Source organism: Argopecten irradians, chromosome 16 (assembly GCF_041381155.1).
Source record: "Argopecten irradians isolate NY chromosome 16, Ai_NY, whole genome shotgun sequence".
NCBI classification, from domain to species: Eukaryota; Metazoa; Mollusca; class Bivalvia; order Pectinida; family Pectinidae; genus Argopecten; species Argopecten irradians.
Window position 1 is genome coordinate 2,965,274 of NC_091149.1, and position 19,680 is coordinate 2,984,953.

Genomic DNA, 19,680 nt, shown 5'->3' on the forward strand with positions numbered 1-19,680 from the left:
TTTGAAAACAAGTTCGCGAAGTTAAATAATCGTGGTTTTAAAACTTGGTTGATAATTCCTATCGTTATCAATGATATAGATGTTAATTCGCGGAGATAATCTTTCGCGAAATTAGTTCGATAGCGAAATTTGCGAAAGTAAATCTCACGCGAAAGGAAGTTGGTTTGTAAAATATTGACATTATTTCTATCAGAAATCTTTTGATACAGATGTGTTGTAAATTTTTTCTAATATAACTACAGTTTGAAATCTTTTTAAAGTCTTTAATAAAAGGTTGTGCCATTATTGTAATCTGCTCTTGATTGGATGCTATCAGATCTTCTGCGGGTTAAATGTCTTTTCTGTCAGCCCAATTACAGGTGGTACATTGAGTGTCTTCAGAATGTTCATTTGAATGCCGGAAAAGAAAATACTATGTAAAATCCACGCTGTTGTAACAGTAGTATCTGTATAATCACAAATTCTCAATACATAATCCAGTTATGCAATTACATGTTCTTTTATACCTGGTAGTCTAGTACATGTCCGGGTATTCTAGATTAAGGTAATCGAAGAGTAAAGATATTCCTCTATATTAAAACGAGTACATTGATTGTATGTACATGTATGTGCATAATACAAAAAGCCTTGAATGTACATTACAAGATAAAGTTCAGTACATGCGACAGATAAAGTTCAGTGGATGTGCCAGATAAAATTCAGCTCATTACCAGATAAAATTCAGTACATTACCAGATAAAATTCAGTTCAGTACCAGATAAAATTCAGTACATGTGCCAGATAAAATTCAGTACATGTGCCAGATAAAATTCAGTACATGTGCCAGATAAAATTCAGTACATGTGCCAGATAAAATTCAGTACATGTGCCAGATAAAATTCAGTACATGTGCCTGATAAAATTCAGCTCATTACCAGATAAAATTTAGTACATGTGCCAGATAAAATTCAGCACATTACCAGATAAAATTTAGTACATGTGCCTGATAAAATTCAGCTCATTACCAGATAAAATTCAGTACATGTGCCAGATAAAATTCAGTACATGTGCCAGATAAAATTCAGTACATGTGCCAGATAAAATTCAGTACATGTGCCAGATAAAATTCAGTACATGTGCCAGATAAAACTCAGTACATGTGCCAGATAAAATTCAGTACATGTGCCTGATAAAATTCAGCTCATTACCAGATAAAATTTAGTACATGTGCCAGATAAAATTCAGCACATTACCAGATAAAATTCTGTTCAGTACCAGATAAAATTTAGTACAGTACCAGATAAAATTCAGTACATGTGCCAGATAAAAGTCAATGCATGTGCCAGATAAAATTCAGCTCATTACCGGATAAAATTCAGTACATATGCCAGAAAAGATTCAGTGCAGGTACCTGAGAATATTCAGTACATTACCAGATAACATTCAGTACACGTGCCAGATACGATTCAGTAAATGTGTCAGATAAGATTCAGTACACGTGTCAGATAAATTTCAGTATATTTACCAGGTTATAAACAGTAGATAATAGATGTAGATGATACAGGTAAGCTAATTTTAGGCATTTTGAGCGGGAAAATGTAAACTTTGTAAAATATCAGTTTCTGACCAATAAGCTGTAAATCATTTCCACTAATGAAATCAAGGTTCCTAATGTGGTTCTATATTCAATACGCTTGTCTGCACATTACGCAACAACACGACAAGTTATCAAGTGTCGCCGTCGACTTGTCACATTGTCGCCGTCGAGTTGTCGCCATCTCGAGTTATCTATCTAAGTTGACGAGGATATTGCGATATAACTATATGGCACTAACAGGCCACCATACATGCGATCAATTTTCACGTATTTCACGAATTTTTAGAATTCGAATTCGTGGAAAAATTGTCGCCGCGAAATCATTTAAAATGCAAATTCAACATTTTAATTTTGAACCGCAAAAATAAATCGCCGCAAAAATTAATAATCGCGAAAACGTTAAATGATGTGATCGCGAAAATGAGTTTGTTTACATTATGAATGCTTGCAATGTTGACGCTGTCGTTGTTCTGTATCTTGAAGGAAATGTTTCTTAGAGCTTTAACCTTGGCTTAGCCTAATTGTCCTACGTAAGTATATAGTCTTATCTTTGTGTCCCCTTAACCACTATCACGTATAGTCACAGAGATAACACGCAATTCCAAGCTTGATAAGGAACTTAATCACCCACAAGGCTTCATATCTCAAACATTTAATGCTAATTACAAACTATTAGTTATTTTAAAAAGGGTAAGTATTTGAGTTTTATAAATACTGAAGAATTATTTTGGTATCAATGTATGGTGTAAAGTTGTTCTTTTTTTTCTATTTCCATTTGATAGGTAGTTAGATCATCGGTATACACTGGAACTGCTTATCAAGGATTAAGGTATTAGCCACCATCTATATCGCTTGTTTGTTGTAGTGGAATAGAACTATGTTGATATAAAGTGTGCATGTATCAGGGCTAATATTAGGTATTACTGTTAACTTGATCGTAAAAAGCTGAGTAGCATGTTCATTTTGACAAAATATACGAAAAATGTACATTTCAGGAAAACTAATCCACATGTTTCGCTGCATATTGCTGCGACAAAATAACCATGTCTTTATGTTTAAGCTAGTTTCTATAGCATTACAAGGATCGCTTATTTGACAGGATTCGATTTTACAAAAGAATACTTATAGAGTCGTTTTTGACCTTCTCATGCAAATGGCGGTTGTAAATTATATCACGCAAATATGGCACATATGGGGGCGCTCCAAGTGATACCAATGTATCTCTTCAATATTATAATGTCATCTCAGCATAGTGAGAATGCTGTTTTATAAGAAAAATGTTAAATTTATGATTTCAAATGTATTTCCACAAATCTGAATGTTTTGCCCCATATACAGCAGTTGAACATTTGTTCTTAAAACGAGTTGTCGTTTCATGTTAAGTGTTTCTAAAAGTATGTAGTAGGAACATCTGTGACAACATGGTTATTTGGTGACAATTTCGAGTCAACAGTTACATGTATACCTAATGTTAGTGCCGATGCGTACACACTTTTTATCAACTTCGTTATGTTTAAGGATCTGCTCTGTTGACTAACTTTTTTTTCCTAATATAGATTTTTGGAAAAAGAAATTCATAACAAAGTTTAAAATATAATAAACTTGATATGGTGTTATTATATGCGTTTGATTTTGATCTTTTATGAATCAAAGATAGCTACAATGTATTTACGTAAATAGTGATTTTACCGGAAATTCACTGTTTTGATCATACACACGAAAAACCCAAGCAATATTTTGTAAATGAGTTGTCTGATAAGTATGAATATTCGGAAAATTGACAAAACCAATGTTTTCCTTAAGAAAATAAACATCAAATAGTCAACCTCATGTTTTTGCTCAGCACAGCAGTATGTGGTACCCCTATTCCCTAAATTTTGAAGATGAAAATACCTAGTTTTTCACCATTTTTGGCACATTCAACACTTCACAGAAAAATTTCTGATGACGTCTTTTTTCTAAAAATTTTCAGTTCAAAACAAAAACAGTCACTTTTTATAAAACCATCATAGAAATAGGGAGTCAACGTGCTTGATGTTTTTTCCCGTTAAAAAATTTGTCATTTTTCAGCATTTCTTGCTAAAAATTCAAATCACTTTATCTTCACTTAAATGTAAAAATAAAAAAAAACAATAGGTTATAATTCCACACTTAAATGCTTATAACTTTCATCTCAGTGAACCTAAAAAAGATATACAGTAAAAATTAACTTAAAGTGAACAGTCGGGCAAGGATGGCTAAAGTCGGTAAAAATGGTGTGAATGTATCCAGTATAATTTCTTATGAAATGGAAAAATAAAATCTCTCGTCAAAATCTGTCTGCGTACGAAGATATTAATTTAAAGTATGGAAATTCTAAACCGTCCTCCCGGCTCACAATGTCCGTGGTTACATTTCCACGCAGCCTCGCTTTCAATGATTTCAACTTTTCTTTACTTCAATGGTCAGAACTGGGAAACGTAAGCAGAACTTGACCGTCGTATTATTATGTGAGAACTTTTGGAAGGCCAATGAACGCATTTAGACTGGTTTTCTTTGCCCGACTATTCACTTTAATATCTAAAAACGTTGTTGCACTGGCGAGCTCAGTAAAATATTAAAGTAAAGCGGTGATATATGCACCTTTTCAAAATGGTCGCCATATTGGTCATTTCTTAAAATTTGTATATAAAAAATTCTACAAGCAATGTAATTTGTTGGTTTCTTTTTACATATTTTCTTTATCACAAAATGAGACAATTAGTTTTTGAAAATCACAAAAACTCTTTAATCAACGTTGAAACGAGACTTCAACGAGACTGAAACCTCACCAGAGCAGATCCTTTTATAAATGTGCATAATATTTACCATTAAATAATAACAATAATTAATATTAATAATACTCTCTAATAGTACACTCTAATGTTGGTGCTAAATCTCCATAGAAATATATTCAAGTATAGAAATATATTCCTTGTCCTATACCACTCCGTACATAAATTTTATTTAGGAGCCTTTATTCAAAGCAAGGACGTAAGAAATATTCACTTATAAATCCTTGTTCAAAGAAATCTCTACCTCGTTGTATTAGTCAATCAGATGCAACGTTACAAATAACGACATTATTTTTACGTTATCAGACGATAACATCAGTTCTAAACCAAACAAAAATGCCTATTAAAAATGTCATTTCCGCGAAAAAAAATATTTCAGCGACAACATAATGTTATTTTTGTGGGAACACCACTCTATAATATTTGTCAACCGATGTTCATCTCGTTATTAATATACATTATTGGTTTATTTACAGGTGATATGAAAGGATTTCAAGTGATATTGGTGAGTGTTATCCTTCAAAGCTTTGTCGTGGGCATATATACCATAGTGTACTAAATACACATCCTTGTGAAGACCTAATGCTAACTCAATCTGATTAAAATCTATGTCCTTATACTCACGTTCTTTCATAGCGGATCTGACAATATCTCATTAGGGGCCACATTTTGACTTTTATACCCCTCCATAATTCTCATCATGCTTGCTGAAAACGACATTCCATCCCAAAATTTAATTATGTGCGTATCTATGCTTGCCTATGTTGCTCTCTATGTACAAAAGACTACATATTCTCAGAAAGGATTCTACAAGCTCTGCAAATTATTTCGTCCTCCTAAAATTTCCTTCCAAGACTTGGATTATTACCAAAACGTGACTGTAGTGGGATGTTATCTAGTCCAAGTGTCACGAACAATCCTTAACTTTAAGGAATCCCTTAACTTAAAATTCCATAGGAAAGCATTATAAACTAGTATTTAAGGGCTCAGTTTCATGAACAATCCTTACATTTAAGGAATCCCTTAACTTAAAATTCCATAGGAAAGCATTATAAACTAGTATTTAAGGGCTCAGTTTCATGAACAATCCTTAACTTTAAGGAATCCCTTAACTTAAAATTCCATAGTATTTAAGGGCTCAGTTTCACGAACAATCCTTAACGTTAAGGAATCCCTTAACTTAAAATTCCATAGGAAAGCATTATAAACTAGTATTTAAGGGCTCAGTTTCATGAACATTCCTTACATTTAAGGAATCCCTTAACTTTAAATTCCATAGGAAAGCATTACAGATTTTAAGAAAAACTCCTTAACTTAAGATTGTTTCCTTCACTTTTGTAATGCTTTTCTATGGGGAAATTTAAGTTAAGGAATTCCTTAAAGTTTACTGGGCCCTGGAAGGCTTCTTAACTTAATTAGTTTTCCTTGATTTCTGTAATAACTTAATTAGTTTTCCTTGATTTCTGTAATGATTTCCTATAGGGGATTTCCTTGATTTCTGTAATGATTTCCTATAGGGGATTTCCTTGATTTCTGTAATGATTTCCTATAGGGGATTTCAAGTTCATGAATTCATTAAGGTTAAGTGAATCTATGCACTGATCCTTACTACACGAAGTGAAATTAAGGATAGAGTTTAAACCGGTTTGTGTGATCACAATTCCTCTCTGTTCCTTTGGTTTATTCTTTGTGATTTAGTTGTAACTCCCATTTTATGTTCGATGGTTCGTCTCGACTTTGTCTTCAGACCTCCTTCCTTTTCTTTCCTGTCGGTATTAACTTCATTTTACCTTAGTGTGATGAACAAATCCTTTCACTCTGTAAAAGAGAGATACCATATTTCTTTGTTATTGGAAAACAAAAGGAAATGTTAAAACGATAACGAAATTTTGGTTTTAGTAAAACAAAATAAATGTTAAAATTATTTTGTCAAATGATAACGTTAATTTTGTTATAGGAAGCAAAGAGAAGAGTACTTTTGTTTTAGTAAGCCATAAGAAGTATTTATTGATAACGACAATTTTATTTCAATAAGCAAACAGAAATATTAAAATGACAACAACTAAAATTGTACTTTGTTATAGGAAGCCAATGAAGCAGTTAATTAATAGCGATGATTTTGTTTTAGAATTCCAAAATGAATAGTGATATGATGATGATAATTGTATACATACCAAGTTTTAAATTCATGATTCTTCTAAGGTTTTCTTTCCTGAGTCAGGTTTGTTTTTGTATGCAGATTGGTAAAGTTTATCATTTGGATCTACATGTATTATTTTATTCTGGAACCGTTTTGTTTTAGATTGTTCTGTTGGTCCTGGGAAATGTGGACATTTCAACATCTAAAGCAGGTAACAATATATATACTGTAAATAGGTTTCAAACAAATGTCAATTTCCCAATCTAACCTAAATAATATGGTTCATATATCAGTCTAGATTGCGAAATACGATGGTTATGAAAAAATATGTTTGAAAATGTTAAATTGAATTGCCACAAAAACAGTTGGGTTCAAGTAATATAGATTATAAAACATTTTTCTTCAGAAGTGAGATTAAATCAATATATATGCATAAATATAGGCTTGTATAATAAGAATAATTTCATGTATACAGTAGGTTCAAACATCATGATTCTGATTACTTGAAAACTTTGCCTAACTCCAAAATAATTTAAGAAGGCATAATGAAATGTTTGTAAAATCAATTTTTGAATACATGGCTGCTAAGATATTGCTATATTCATGATCACAGAAATATTCGGTAGGACTATACCTTTCACTTCTCTCTTCACTATTCTCCAGCACGGTTTCTTCTCGATTCGTTATTCCATGCTGGCGATAATGCGCTGTGTCCTGACTGCTGTCCATGTTACGATTGTGAGTAAATATTAACTGTGAGTACTTATGTATCTAGATTGTGAGTAAATATTGATTGAGTAAATATTGACTAGTAAATATTGACTGTGAGTATTTATGTATCTAGATTGTGAGTAAATATTGACTGTGAGTATTTATGTATCTAGATTGTCAGTAAATATTGACTGTGAGTATTTATGTATCTAGATTGTGAGTAAATATTGACTGTGAGTGAATATTGATTGACTGTGAGTATATATGTATCTAGATTGTGAGTAAATATTGACTGTGAGTATTATGATCTAATTGTATAATATTGACTGTGAGATATTTATGTATCTAGATTGTCAGTAAATATTGATCTGTGAGTAATATTGACTGTGAGTATTTATGTATCTAGATTGTCAGTAAATATTGACTGTGAGTATATATGTATCTAGATTGTCAGTAAATATTGACTGTGAGTATTTATGTATCTAGATTGTGAGTAAATATTGACTGTGAGTATTTTATGTGTATCTAGATTGTGGAGTAAATATTGACTGTGAGTATTTATGTATCTAGATTGTCAGTAAATATTGACTGTGAGTATTTATGTATCTAGATTGTCAGTAAATATTGACTGTGAGTATTTATGTATCTAGATTGTCAGTAAATATTGACTGTGAGTATTTATGTATCTAGATTGTCAGTAAATATTGACTGTGAGTATTTATGTATCTAGATTGTCAGTAAATATTGACTGTGAGTATTTATGTATCTAGATTGTCAGTAAATATTGACTGTGAGTATTTATGTATCTTGATTGTCAGTAAATATTGACTGTGAGTATTTATGTATCTAGATTGTCAGTAAATATTGACTGTGAGTATTTATGTATCTAGATTGTCAGTAAATATTGACTGTGAGTATTTATGTATCTAGATTGTGAGTAAATATTGACTGTGAGTATTTATGTATCTTGATTGTCAGTAAATATTGACTGTGAGTATTTATGTATCTAGATTGTCAGTAAATATTGACTGTGAGTATTTATGTATCTAGATTGTCAGTAAATATTGACTGTGAGTATTTATGTATCTAGATTGTCAGTGAATATTGACTGTGAGTATTTATGTATCTAGATTGTCAGTAAATATTGACTGTGAGTATTTATGTATCTAGATTGTCAGTAAAATGACTGTGAGTATTTATGTATCTAGATTGTGAGTAAATATTGACTGTGAGTGATTTATGTATCTAGATTGTCAGTAAATATTGACTGTGAGTATTTATGTATCTAGATTGTCAGTAAATATTGACTGTGAGTATTTATGTATCTAGATTGTCAGTAAATATTGACTGTGAGTATTTATGTATCTAGATTGTCAGTAAATATTGACTGTGAGTATTTATGTATCTAGATTGTCAGTAAATATTGACTGTGAGTATTTATGTATCTAGATTGTCAGTAAATATTGACTGTGAGTATAAATGTATCTAGATTGTCAGTAAATATTGACTGTGAGTATTTATGTATCTAGATTGTCAGTAAATATTGGCTGTGAATATTTTGACTGTGAGTATTTATGTATCTAGATTGTGAGTAAATATTGACTGTGAGTATTTATGTATCTAGATTGTCAGTAAATATAACTGTGAGTATTTATGTATCTAGATTGTGAGTAAATATTGACTGTGTAGCTAGATTGAGTAAATATTGACTGTGAGTATTTATGTATCTAGATTGTGAGTAAATATTGACTGTGAGTATTTATGTATCTAGATTGTCAGTAAATATTGACTGTGAGTATTTATGTATCTAGATTGTCAGTAAATATTGACTGTGAGTAAATATTGACTGTGAGTAATTATGTATCTAGATTGTCAGTAAATATTGGCTGTGAATATATTGACTGTGAGTATTTATGTATCTAGATTGTGAGTAAATATTGACTGTGAGTATTTATGTATCTAGATTGTGAGTAAATATTGACTGTGAGTATTTATGTATCTAGATTGTCAGTAAATATTGACTGTGAGTATTTATGTATCTAGATTGTGAGTAAATATTGACTGTGAGTATTTATGTATCTAGATTGTCAGTAAATATTGACTGTGAGTATTTATGTATCTAGATTGTCAGTAAATATTAACTGTGAGTATTTATGTATCTAGATTGTCAGTAAATATTGACTGTGAGTATTTATGTATCTAGATTGTCAGTAAATATTGACTGTGAGTATATATGTATCTAGATTGTCAGTAAATATTGACTGTGAGTATTTATGTATCTAGATTGTCAGTAAATATTGACTGTGAGTATTTATGTATCTAGATTGTCAGTAAATATTGACTGTGAGTATTTATGTATCTAGATTGTTAGTAAATATTGACTGTGAGTATTTATGTATCTAGATTGTCAGTAAATATTGACTGTGAGTATTTATGTATCTAAATTGTCAGTAAATATTGACTCTGAGAATATTTATGTAACTATTGATTGTCATTAAATATTGACTGTGAGTATTTATGTATCTAAATTGTCAGTAAATATTAACTCTGAGTATTTATGTATAAATATCTTGTATTTATGTTTGCATAACTCAATATGGTTTGTAACAAACATTTTCATTGGCGTAAAAAATTACAGCCATTTAAGACAAAAAGATATCACTATTTGGAACGTCGCTTCTGATTGGCTGAGAAAATTTGGATGTTTTAAGATCATTGTTGTAATAAATTGATTTATATAGGATAATTTTAATACTGCAGATTTTTATGTTATGGCGATATAACACAAAAATCTGAGTGTACTCTCATCATAAAACGCTCGGTATTTTAGCGTACATTTTTGTGTTATATCTACATAACATAAAAAAACATCTATTAAAGTTAGTCATTGTTTTGCCTTGTAAATAAATTGTATTTAATTTTGTATAAAAATGTAACTATTAATTTATGAAAATCTAGATGTATCTATAGATTGTATTAATATATTGTGAGTATTCATATAAGCTCGTTGTGAAAATTTCAATATTCAGAAAAAACAATTAGCGCATTGTATCAATAAATGATATTCTTTCAATTACATTTTAACACACTACAGGTATCAAGGTTCATGGACAATTGACGTTGTTCCACCACTATCATCATGGCATGATTTCCCTTTTTCTATTGATACACAGGTTTTTGGACATTTTACCTAAACAAGTGATATTTTTTTCTGTTTCTGTAGATACACAGGTTTTGGACAAATTGACGTGGTACCACCCCTATCACCAAGTCCAGTGTAATTTGGCCAATCGTCCGGACTGTGACTACCACCTTGACCAGTGTAAGGATTTCTGTATTAGTAAGTCATAATATACTAACATTTTTGTATAAGAATCTCTGTATTAGAAGTCATAATATACTAACATTTTTGTATAAGGATCTCTGTATTAGAAGTCATAATATACTAACATTTTTGTATAAGGATCTCTGTATTAGTAAGTCATAATCTACTAACATTTTTGTATAAGGATCTCTGTATTAGAAGTCATAATCTACTAACATTTTTGTATAAGGATCTCTGTATTAGAAGTCATAATCTACTAACATTTTTGTATAAGGATCTCTGTATTAGAAGTCATAATCTACTAACATTTTTGTATAAGGATCTCTGTATTAGAAGTCATAATCTACTAACATTTTTGTATAAGGATCTCTGTATTAGAAGTCATAATCTACTAACATTTTTGTATAAGGATCTCTGTATTAGAAGTCATAATCTACTAACATTTTTGTAATTTTTTGTATAAGGATCTCTGTATTAGAAGTCATAATCTACTAACTAACATGTATAAGGATCTCTGTATTAGAAGTCATAATCTACTAACACTTTTGTATTCAGTTTTAACTGAAGCTGAAGGGAATTCATCTTTTATTATCAGTCTATGTATTATTTTTTCATCTTCAATTCTATTTTGGTACATATATCACATCTACTTGAGAAAATCATATTATTTACGGATTCAAAACACAGGTGTTAAAATCGTCTTATATCAGGTCGAATATCCAGTACGGAAATGTTCAGACTATAGTATTCTATCAAATTTGTAAGTTTCACTTAAAATCTATGAAGTTCATTCCAACTGTTAAAAGGTGCATAAAAAACAGACGAGACATGGGAATAATGAGATAATACGCTAGAAACACTTTTGTATGTCCTATTTAAAGGTGATAAAAACAGAAGAGGCATGGAAAGTGAGATAATACGCTAGAAACATTTGTATGTCCTATTTAAAGGTGATAAAAACAGAAGAGACATGGAAAATGAGATAATACGCTAGAAACATTTGTATGTCCTATTTAAAGGTGATGAAAACAGAAGAGACATGGAAAATGAGATAATACACTAGAAAACATTTGTATGTCCTATTTAAAGGTGATGAAACAGAAGAGACAAAAAAAAAAAAATAGTGATAAAGAAGAGACATGAAAATGAGATAATACGCTAGAAACATTTGTATGTCCTATTAAAGGTGATTAGACATGGAAAATGAGATAATACGCTAGAAACATTTGTATGTCCTATTTAAGGTGATAAAACAGAGAGAGACATGGAAAATGAGATAATACCTAGAAACATTTGTAATCCTATTTTAAAGGTGATGAAAACAGAAGAGACATGGAAAATGAGATAATACGCTAGAAACATTTGTATGTCCTATTTAAAGGTGATAAAACAGAAGAGACATGGAAAATGAGATAATACGCTAGAAACATTTGTATATCCTATTTAAAGGTGATAAAAACAGAAGAGACATGGAAAATGAGATAATACGCTAGAAACATTTGTATGTCCTATTTAAAGGTGATGAAAACAGAAGAGACATGGAAAATGAGATAAAAACAGAAACATTTGTATGTCCTATTTAAAGGTGATAAAAACAGAAGAGATGGAAATATAATGGAGTAATACGCTAACATTTGTATGTCCTATTTAAAGGTGAGAAACAGAAGAGACATGGATACGCTAGAAACAATAAAGGATAACACAGAAGAGACATGGAAAATGAGAGAATACGCTAGAAACATTTGTATGTCCTATTTAAAGGTGATAAAAACAGAAGAGACATGGAAAATGAGATAATACGCTAGAAACATTTGTATGTCCTATTTAAAGTTAAAAACAGAAGAGATATTTAATTCACTGTCATGAAAAAAATTAATTTAAATCTAAACTAATAACCAAATTTACTTTTATTTGTATACATTTTACTGATTTAAATACTTCATGTACTCAAGGATTTATAAGTCGTTGCTGTACTTCATTGATTTTCTTTGTAAATTTATTGAAAGAACTATCTTAGTAAGCTTGTCCAGTTTTGACTCGAACTGGTGATTCCAAATATAATGCAAAGGTGGGTCTGCAACATCCGCCCACGCACCAATTTTTTTCAAATTTTGTAGTATTATAGGTCTGGGTACATAATTACTTTTTAATTTACTTTTTATTGATTTTTTATTTTTTTTTAGGCATAAAGGGTCTGAAATAATGTTTTCTAAAATTACTTTGGGTATGTGGGAAGGGGAACAGATATTTTGTTTTTTAATTATTTTTGATAATAAAAGATACTTCATTCTTTATTTTATATCCATTTATAATGATATTTACGAATTATTTTTACGACAAATTGATTTTGAAATAAAAAAAAACCTCAAATTTTTGTCAGGATAAAAATTGAGGATATTGGCATGGGTTTGCTCGAAATATTTGGCATGTTATTAATTTTGTCCACATTTTTAAACCATTTTAAAAACATACTATAGGTATAATCTTTTAACAGATACTTTTTCAAAAAAATTGAAATCCGGGAAAATAGCCCGAAATGTAGCGAGGGGAATTTTCTAAAAAATCAATATTTGTCCTAGTTGACCATAAATTCAAAATTGATCATAGACACCATAATAAAACTACCGTTATTTTTGTTAACTAACATATGTACTCTAAAATTATTGCATTTTTATTCCAGCATTTTCCCAAACAGTACAAAAAAGACTAAAAACTTGATATGCTCTTTGGTGAAACAAATAGTTTCTCTTTTCATATCAGAAATCAAATAATTATTGGAAAGAAGTATATTTTCGTCCGCAACTTAAACGCAAACGATACAAATTAAGATTATCCATCTCTCTTATGTAGATAAAACCTATTTTAAATTGAATTAAAAATGATTAAAGAGGGAAACAGAGTTACATTTGATTTTCAAATAAAATATGTATAATTTAAAAATAATACCAGCAGCACAAAGGCTACAATCTTAATCTTGACCAATCAGACGGCTTTTATTTCGAAGCAATGGCAACAATGTATTTAAAACTGTTACTATCTCATTCGGCATACCCCATTAACCATATGTACCAATTTTTACTAATATCTAATAATATCCAAATTTCAACCAATCAGAAACCTCCTTTTTGTTTCCATAGCAACCATTCTTTTAAAAAGTATTACTCAGCATATTTTATAACCCCTATATACCAATTTTTACTTAATCTGACAATATCTAAATTTCAGCCAATCAGAGGCCTCCATTTTGTTTCCATGACAACCAGTCTTTTTTAAAGTGATACCATGTTATTCAACATACCTCGTAATCTCTATATACAAATTTTCACTTAATTCTGACACAATTTAAATTTCAGCCAATCAGAGGCTTCCGTTTTGTTACCATGGCAACCAATATTTTAAAAGGTGTAAGCATGATATATAGCACCTAAAATTATAACCTTTACACTGATTTTCACTTATATCGGACTCTGGAATCATAAAATGGAAATGTATAACTAGGTATACTAACAAAGAAGTGGTCCGTTGCTACATGCACTCTCTATTTTTAAGTCACTCAAAAACTGTTTTCCCGGATTTTAATTTTGAACCTAATTTACACATAGACAGAAAATGACATGGGAGTATTTTTAATTGGGGGTAAAATTGTGGACAAAACCAGTAACAGGGTGATATGAGATGACAAAGAACAATGTTTCGTTTTCGTTTTTTCCAAAAACTGTTACTTTTTCGTAAAAAATATTATTTCAAACAAAAATTTCCGTTAAAAATCTAAAAGAAATGACTTAATTAAATATAAAGTATACGATCTACTCAAATGATTTATGAATAAAAAATGTTGAATATCTAACAAAGGCTAAGTTTTTTTGGCATGTTTGTGCAGGTAGTTTTAATGAAAATGACTACAAAGAATTCAGGCCCTTTGGGCCTTTTTAAAATCACAAAAGGAAAAAGAAATGTCATTTTAAAGGGACAACTAGTAGTACTTTCAATATCCAAAGTTTCAAGAAAATTGGGCTGTGGGCAGTTTTTATGGGATTTTTAACATTAGCTTGAACACCACCTTTAAACATTTTATCAGAACAGTTTTCTACAAGCCGACCTGGATATGAACCTTCTACCTATCCCACACCTTACGTTGACCAGCATGCCTCGATGACCTCTGCTCAGATGACCTCTGCACCGTTGACCTTCGCCCCTGTGAACCCTGATCCGGTTACCTCTGAACCCTTGACCTTGAAACCTGTTGGATGCACGAAATTAAAAGTACTAGACGCTGTGGCATTAAATACGGCGGTATCCCTAAATAATGCGAAAGTGTGTCTTGATCACCCCGAGTATTCCCCATCGAACGATCTTTTGTACAGTACCTGTGACGTCACGACACAGACAGACATCCACAAAGGAGACCAGGTGCGTTTTCCTGTTAACATAATATCAAAGATATACTTCAATCTCGCTGATATGATATACTTCAATTTGCTTGTAAATATCGACCATATAATATCATTAGCCTAGGTTTTGTATTGAATATTGCAAAACAGAAATGGCTTAAGAATAATTAGGAACTGCATTAACCTCATTTTTTTCTGTATCAGTACAGACATCCTCGATTTTCCAGGGGTTACTTTCGCTGTAGTGTGGATATAACGACAGTGAAAGTAACTTCTGGAGAATCGAGGATGACTGTACTGAATACAATATTGAGGACGTACGTAACTTTAATAAATTTAAACATTTCACTAATATTTTGATATCAAAAGCAATTTGAATTATGTTTCAAATTACATATTTCTTTCGAAAATGAAATAATAATAAACATGTTTGCTGTGAACTTTTGATAGGTGATGGGAAACTGTCCATTCCACAAACCTTACACAGCGATAAAGGCGTTTACTGCGGGCAGTTCAAACTTGTCCTTGGCCACGTCAGGGGTGTTTATAGAGTGTGAACCTAACGGATTCAAGGTAGGTAATGGTTTAGTTATTATATTTACATTTTAACTGCGATACCACTTGATACAAGTGTGTAACTTTAAACCCAGTTGACATATTACACCAGTGCATGAATTGCCATCTGCTTATTTTGACTTCATTATCATTAAAATATCACAATTGTCGGGTAAATGGTTGTTCAAACGGATATTCCATCCTTGACGTAATTAAAGTATGTATTCGTTATGGATGTAAAATGTTATAAAAAAATTGTTATCAAAACAAATGTAAATATAAGCATTGAACTGCATTCAATTCAATTATGGGAGTATGAATGCCAACTAGCCAACCGAAAACTTAGCGCTTCACGTTAAATGTATCGCTGTCTAGTTGGCAGTCATACTCCCATAATTGCTTATGTGAACCAAATTATTTTCGTAGGACCTTCAATTTTACGAATTTGAATTCGCGATAATAGATCGTCACAAAACAATGTCATAATGATAAAGTGAAACACGTTAATGACTATAAATCGCATTGTTAAACTGTCTTTTTAAGGTACACACAATATAAAGTCGTCGCGAAGCTTAGTTGCATTTCGAATGGATGGGTCTTCTCCGCACCGAGTATGGTATCCGCACATTGTTTGCTCGATCGATACCCATCCTCGATAGTCCAGGGGTTACTATCACTGTCGTAATATCCAACCCTGGAATGTTTCAAAATCAAACTGAAGGCAGTTTTCCTCCTGAACTGCCTTCAGTTTAGTTATGAAATATTCCAGGGGTGTATATCACTGATAGTAACCCCTGGAGTATCGAGGAAGATATAAAGTTCGCTAGCTCTAAGTCTATTAGATTAGATATGTGGGTTTTATCCGGGTACGCGGGTTTCCCGCAGTCGTAAAACCTATAAATGTGAGAGTGTGTGGGGCGCCAAAGAAATAATCTAATTCCCAGTGAATGTGTGGTATTTAAATGTTGTTGTTTACTGATGATTTCACCTGTTCATTTGTTACAGATGGTTGCACAGTCATGTGACAGCGCCCCCTACAGTCTGACGGTGACGACAGATTCTCACCAGGGAGCGTTGGCTCCCCATTTTTATCATATAATTATGGCATAGGCAAAACATTAAAAGAATTCTGGAAATATTATCATTTTGAACCTTATCACTGTACATTTAAATATGATTGTCATTATTTTGTGATATTATATGTTGTTATTTCACAGTTTAGACCAAATCTACTATTATCACCAATATAGCCTCCATATTACATGGGTTACTATCACTATCGTTACATCCATTCCTGGAATATGTCATTAGCAAAACTGAAACCAGTTCAGGAGAAAAAAAAACCAATCACATGCTTTCTTTAGGATATTACAGAGACAATGGCTCCAAACGTCAAAGCCATATTCTGTATTTGCATATTACAGAGTTATCTGCCCTTGCAGGTAGATATTGATTGTGACGTCATGTGTTTGCGAGTGTAACGTCATTCTTTTAGGAGAAAACGACGTGAATTGCGCTCGCAAAACAATGACGTAACAATCGATACCTACCCGCATGGGAGCTTACTCTGTAATATGCAAAGACGGAATAGTCAATCACAGTATACCAATATTCAATACTTTTGATGTACATCAAGTACCAATCTATCTTTCCATTTGTGGTCGCAAACAGAGCCTTCTGTTTCGCAATGAAATATTCCAGGGGTGTATATTGCGACAGTGATAGTAATTCCTGGAGTATCGAGGATGACCTGCTATATAATAATTACATTTACAGTTAAATAGTTACAAACTATCCAACAGATAGAGATAAAGATAACTGTGTCCACAAAATATACACACTGCCAACAGTAGATTTTTAAATCAAATAGATATCGGATAGGAAAATAAACACAATGGGATCACTGCCACTAGACCGATAATACACGACGAAATGATTAATTAAGAAAATCCAAAAACGGGATGGAAGATAAATGTTCGTGATGGGTAAACAATAACAAGATGTCCTATATAAACGATGGTAAATTTGAGGCCATGAAATTCACAATTTTGGTGGAGGGCTTTGAGACCCTACAATCTATGAAGAGTAATTCTGACGAACAAAATGATATACTAATATGGCCAAGAGGATGGAAATTCGTTGTACAAAGCAGAGTCATTTTGCACTCTTACTTCCTCAGCTCGGATTAACAGCTACGTACACGTCGGTTACAGCTGCGTGGCCGGGATGTGCAGGATCACAATTTTCAATTTTGAAATCAAATAAATATAAACCTGAATTAACAAAATCGACGTCGATCTCTGCTGTATGGTACCTTGCTGCATATACACAGTGTTTCATGAAAGATTGGCCTTTGCTTTCCACTTTCAAGACCAGATGTCGACATCTTTTAGTTTAGATGTCGACATCAATAACTGACAAGTCGGTGTCACCCGAGCATAAACACGATTAATCGCCGAGTTACCGACTTTCTACATAATTATCTTGGAATCATTATGTGGGTAGGTACATGTGGTAAGTCGACATATTCTTCTGTGTATGTCGACATCTTCCTATATGATGTCGACATAATGCCTTAATTATGTCGACATCATTAAGTCGTAAGTCGGCAACTCGATGGCAGAAATATGCCACCATACTATCCTTATCATTTGAGAACGAAGGGAAGTTACTTTGATATATATCAGATTTAGAGTTATCTCTCTTACACTAATACTGAAGGCAGTTCAGGAGAAAAATACTGACCAATCACAGGCCATTGGAAACTTCATGTACTGTACAATATCGTTCAGAAAATATATCAAATATATAAATGTATTATTTCCTATATTGATTCACGCAATACCTTTATTACAAGTTACAAAAAAAGATGTAGGTTACAGAGACAGCGACGCCCAACTTCAAAGCCACACAGCCAACTACGGTGTCTTGTCAGTTCATGAAAGGACCAGTTTGTCTACGATATGTGTCAGGAATGAATATAATGACAATGATAGCGAGTCCTCAGCTTCGCTAGCCAAAACAAGTACAGTATCGGCTGAATATTCTCGGATAGCGAAGTTGCGACTCCTGTAATATCGAAAACGACTTAAAAGAATATATGAATGCAGAAAAATATATTTAAATACAGATGCACAACTAAACAATATCATTCATGTTTATCAACCGCATACTAACAGTGAATGTAAATGTATAATTTCCTATTATTCAAACAATTAACGTTATTGCTAATTAAACCAATAAGTCTTTGGTCATTTGGCTGAACATTTGGCTGAAAGCTGCATCAAAAGGAAGCCTGTCTTGGCTCGTACAAATGCCTCTTGATTATCATGGCTCGTAGTAGATCTGGTTGTCCCTGGGTGAAAAACTAAACGAAAATTAAATGTTTAGGATTATGGCAACATTGATAAATTCATGCATGTTTAGGATTATATTCTTGGCAACAACAATTGCAATAAACCAAATGTTTTCAGGGATGTAAAATTTGAAATTCCGCAATTTCACCACTAAATATATAGCTTTGGAAATATAAGTTTTGGAAATTGACGGCTTTGTGGGCTAATATGACACAAACCTTACATCTTTTATTTTCTCTATTTCCCATACTTTACGCAAATTTGATCTCATCATTTTATGATGTTTATGAGTGTGTCACGTCCAGGCGCGTATCTGGAAGGTTTTGTAATATACGCAAAATGTTAGGCGAGGGGTCTGGGGGCCGCCCAAGGCCCCCAGTGGGTGCAGGGCAAAGCCCTGTTGGGGGGACCAGGGTGGCGAAGCCCCCCGGAAGCTCACGCATTCTAGCTAATTAATCATCTGTCTAGCCATACCATACCCAATTCAACACCCTTTTGGAGTGGGTTCTGTTTTTGAATTTTGATTCTTTTTAGCAATTGTTAACCTTCATCATATTGTACTGCCAGGTATTGTATTTGTATACTGTTGTGTATTGTTACAATATACATTACAAATTAAGTCCATATAGACGTAATGGGTACATCTCAAAAATATTAATATTGTCCGCGCATACAAACGTTCAAAAAACGAATTATGTATATGTTAAAATCGTGACTGTTTTTGCATGTGTAAAATTATATTTTCACATATACATAAATCGATTTTCACATATCCATAAATCGATTTCCGCTTATATATCATAGAATCTTGAA

At 32.1% G+C, this 19,680-nt stretch overlaps 1 protein-coding gene across 1 annotated transcript; it reads left to right on the forward strand.

Annotated features, from left to right (window-relative positions):
• Window positions 1-2,100: 2,100 nt before the first annotated feature.
• On the forward strand, window positions 2,101-16,650 carry LOC138310643 (uncharacterized). The gene is made up of 8 exons (XM_069251924.1): window positions 2,101-2,266; window positions 4,866-4,894; window positions 6,692-6,740; window positions 7,193-7,267; window positions 10,464-10,580; window positions 14,644-14,975; window positions 15,407-15,529; window positions 16,517-16,650. Exons 2-8 carry the CDS (start codon window positions 4,871-4,873, stop codon window positions 16,619-16,621), a joined length of 825 nt encoding a protein of 274 aa, XP_069108025.1. The 5' UTR covers window positions 2,101-2,266; window positions 4,866-4,870; the 3' UTR covers window positions 16,622-16,650.
• The last annotated feature ends 3,030 nt before the right edge of the window (window positions 16,651-19,680 follow it).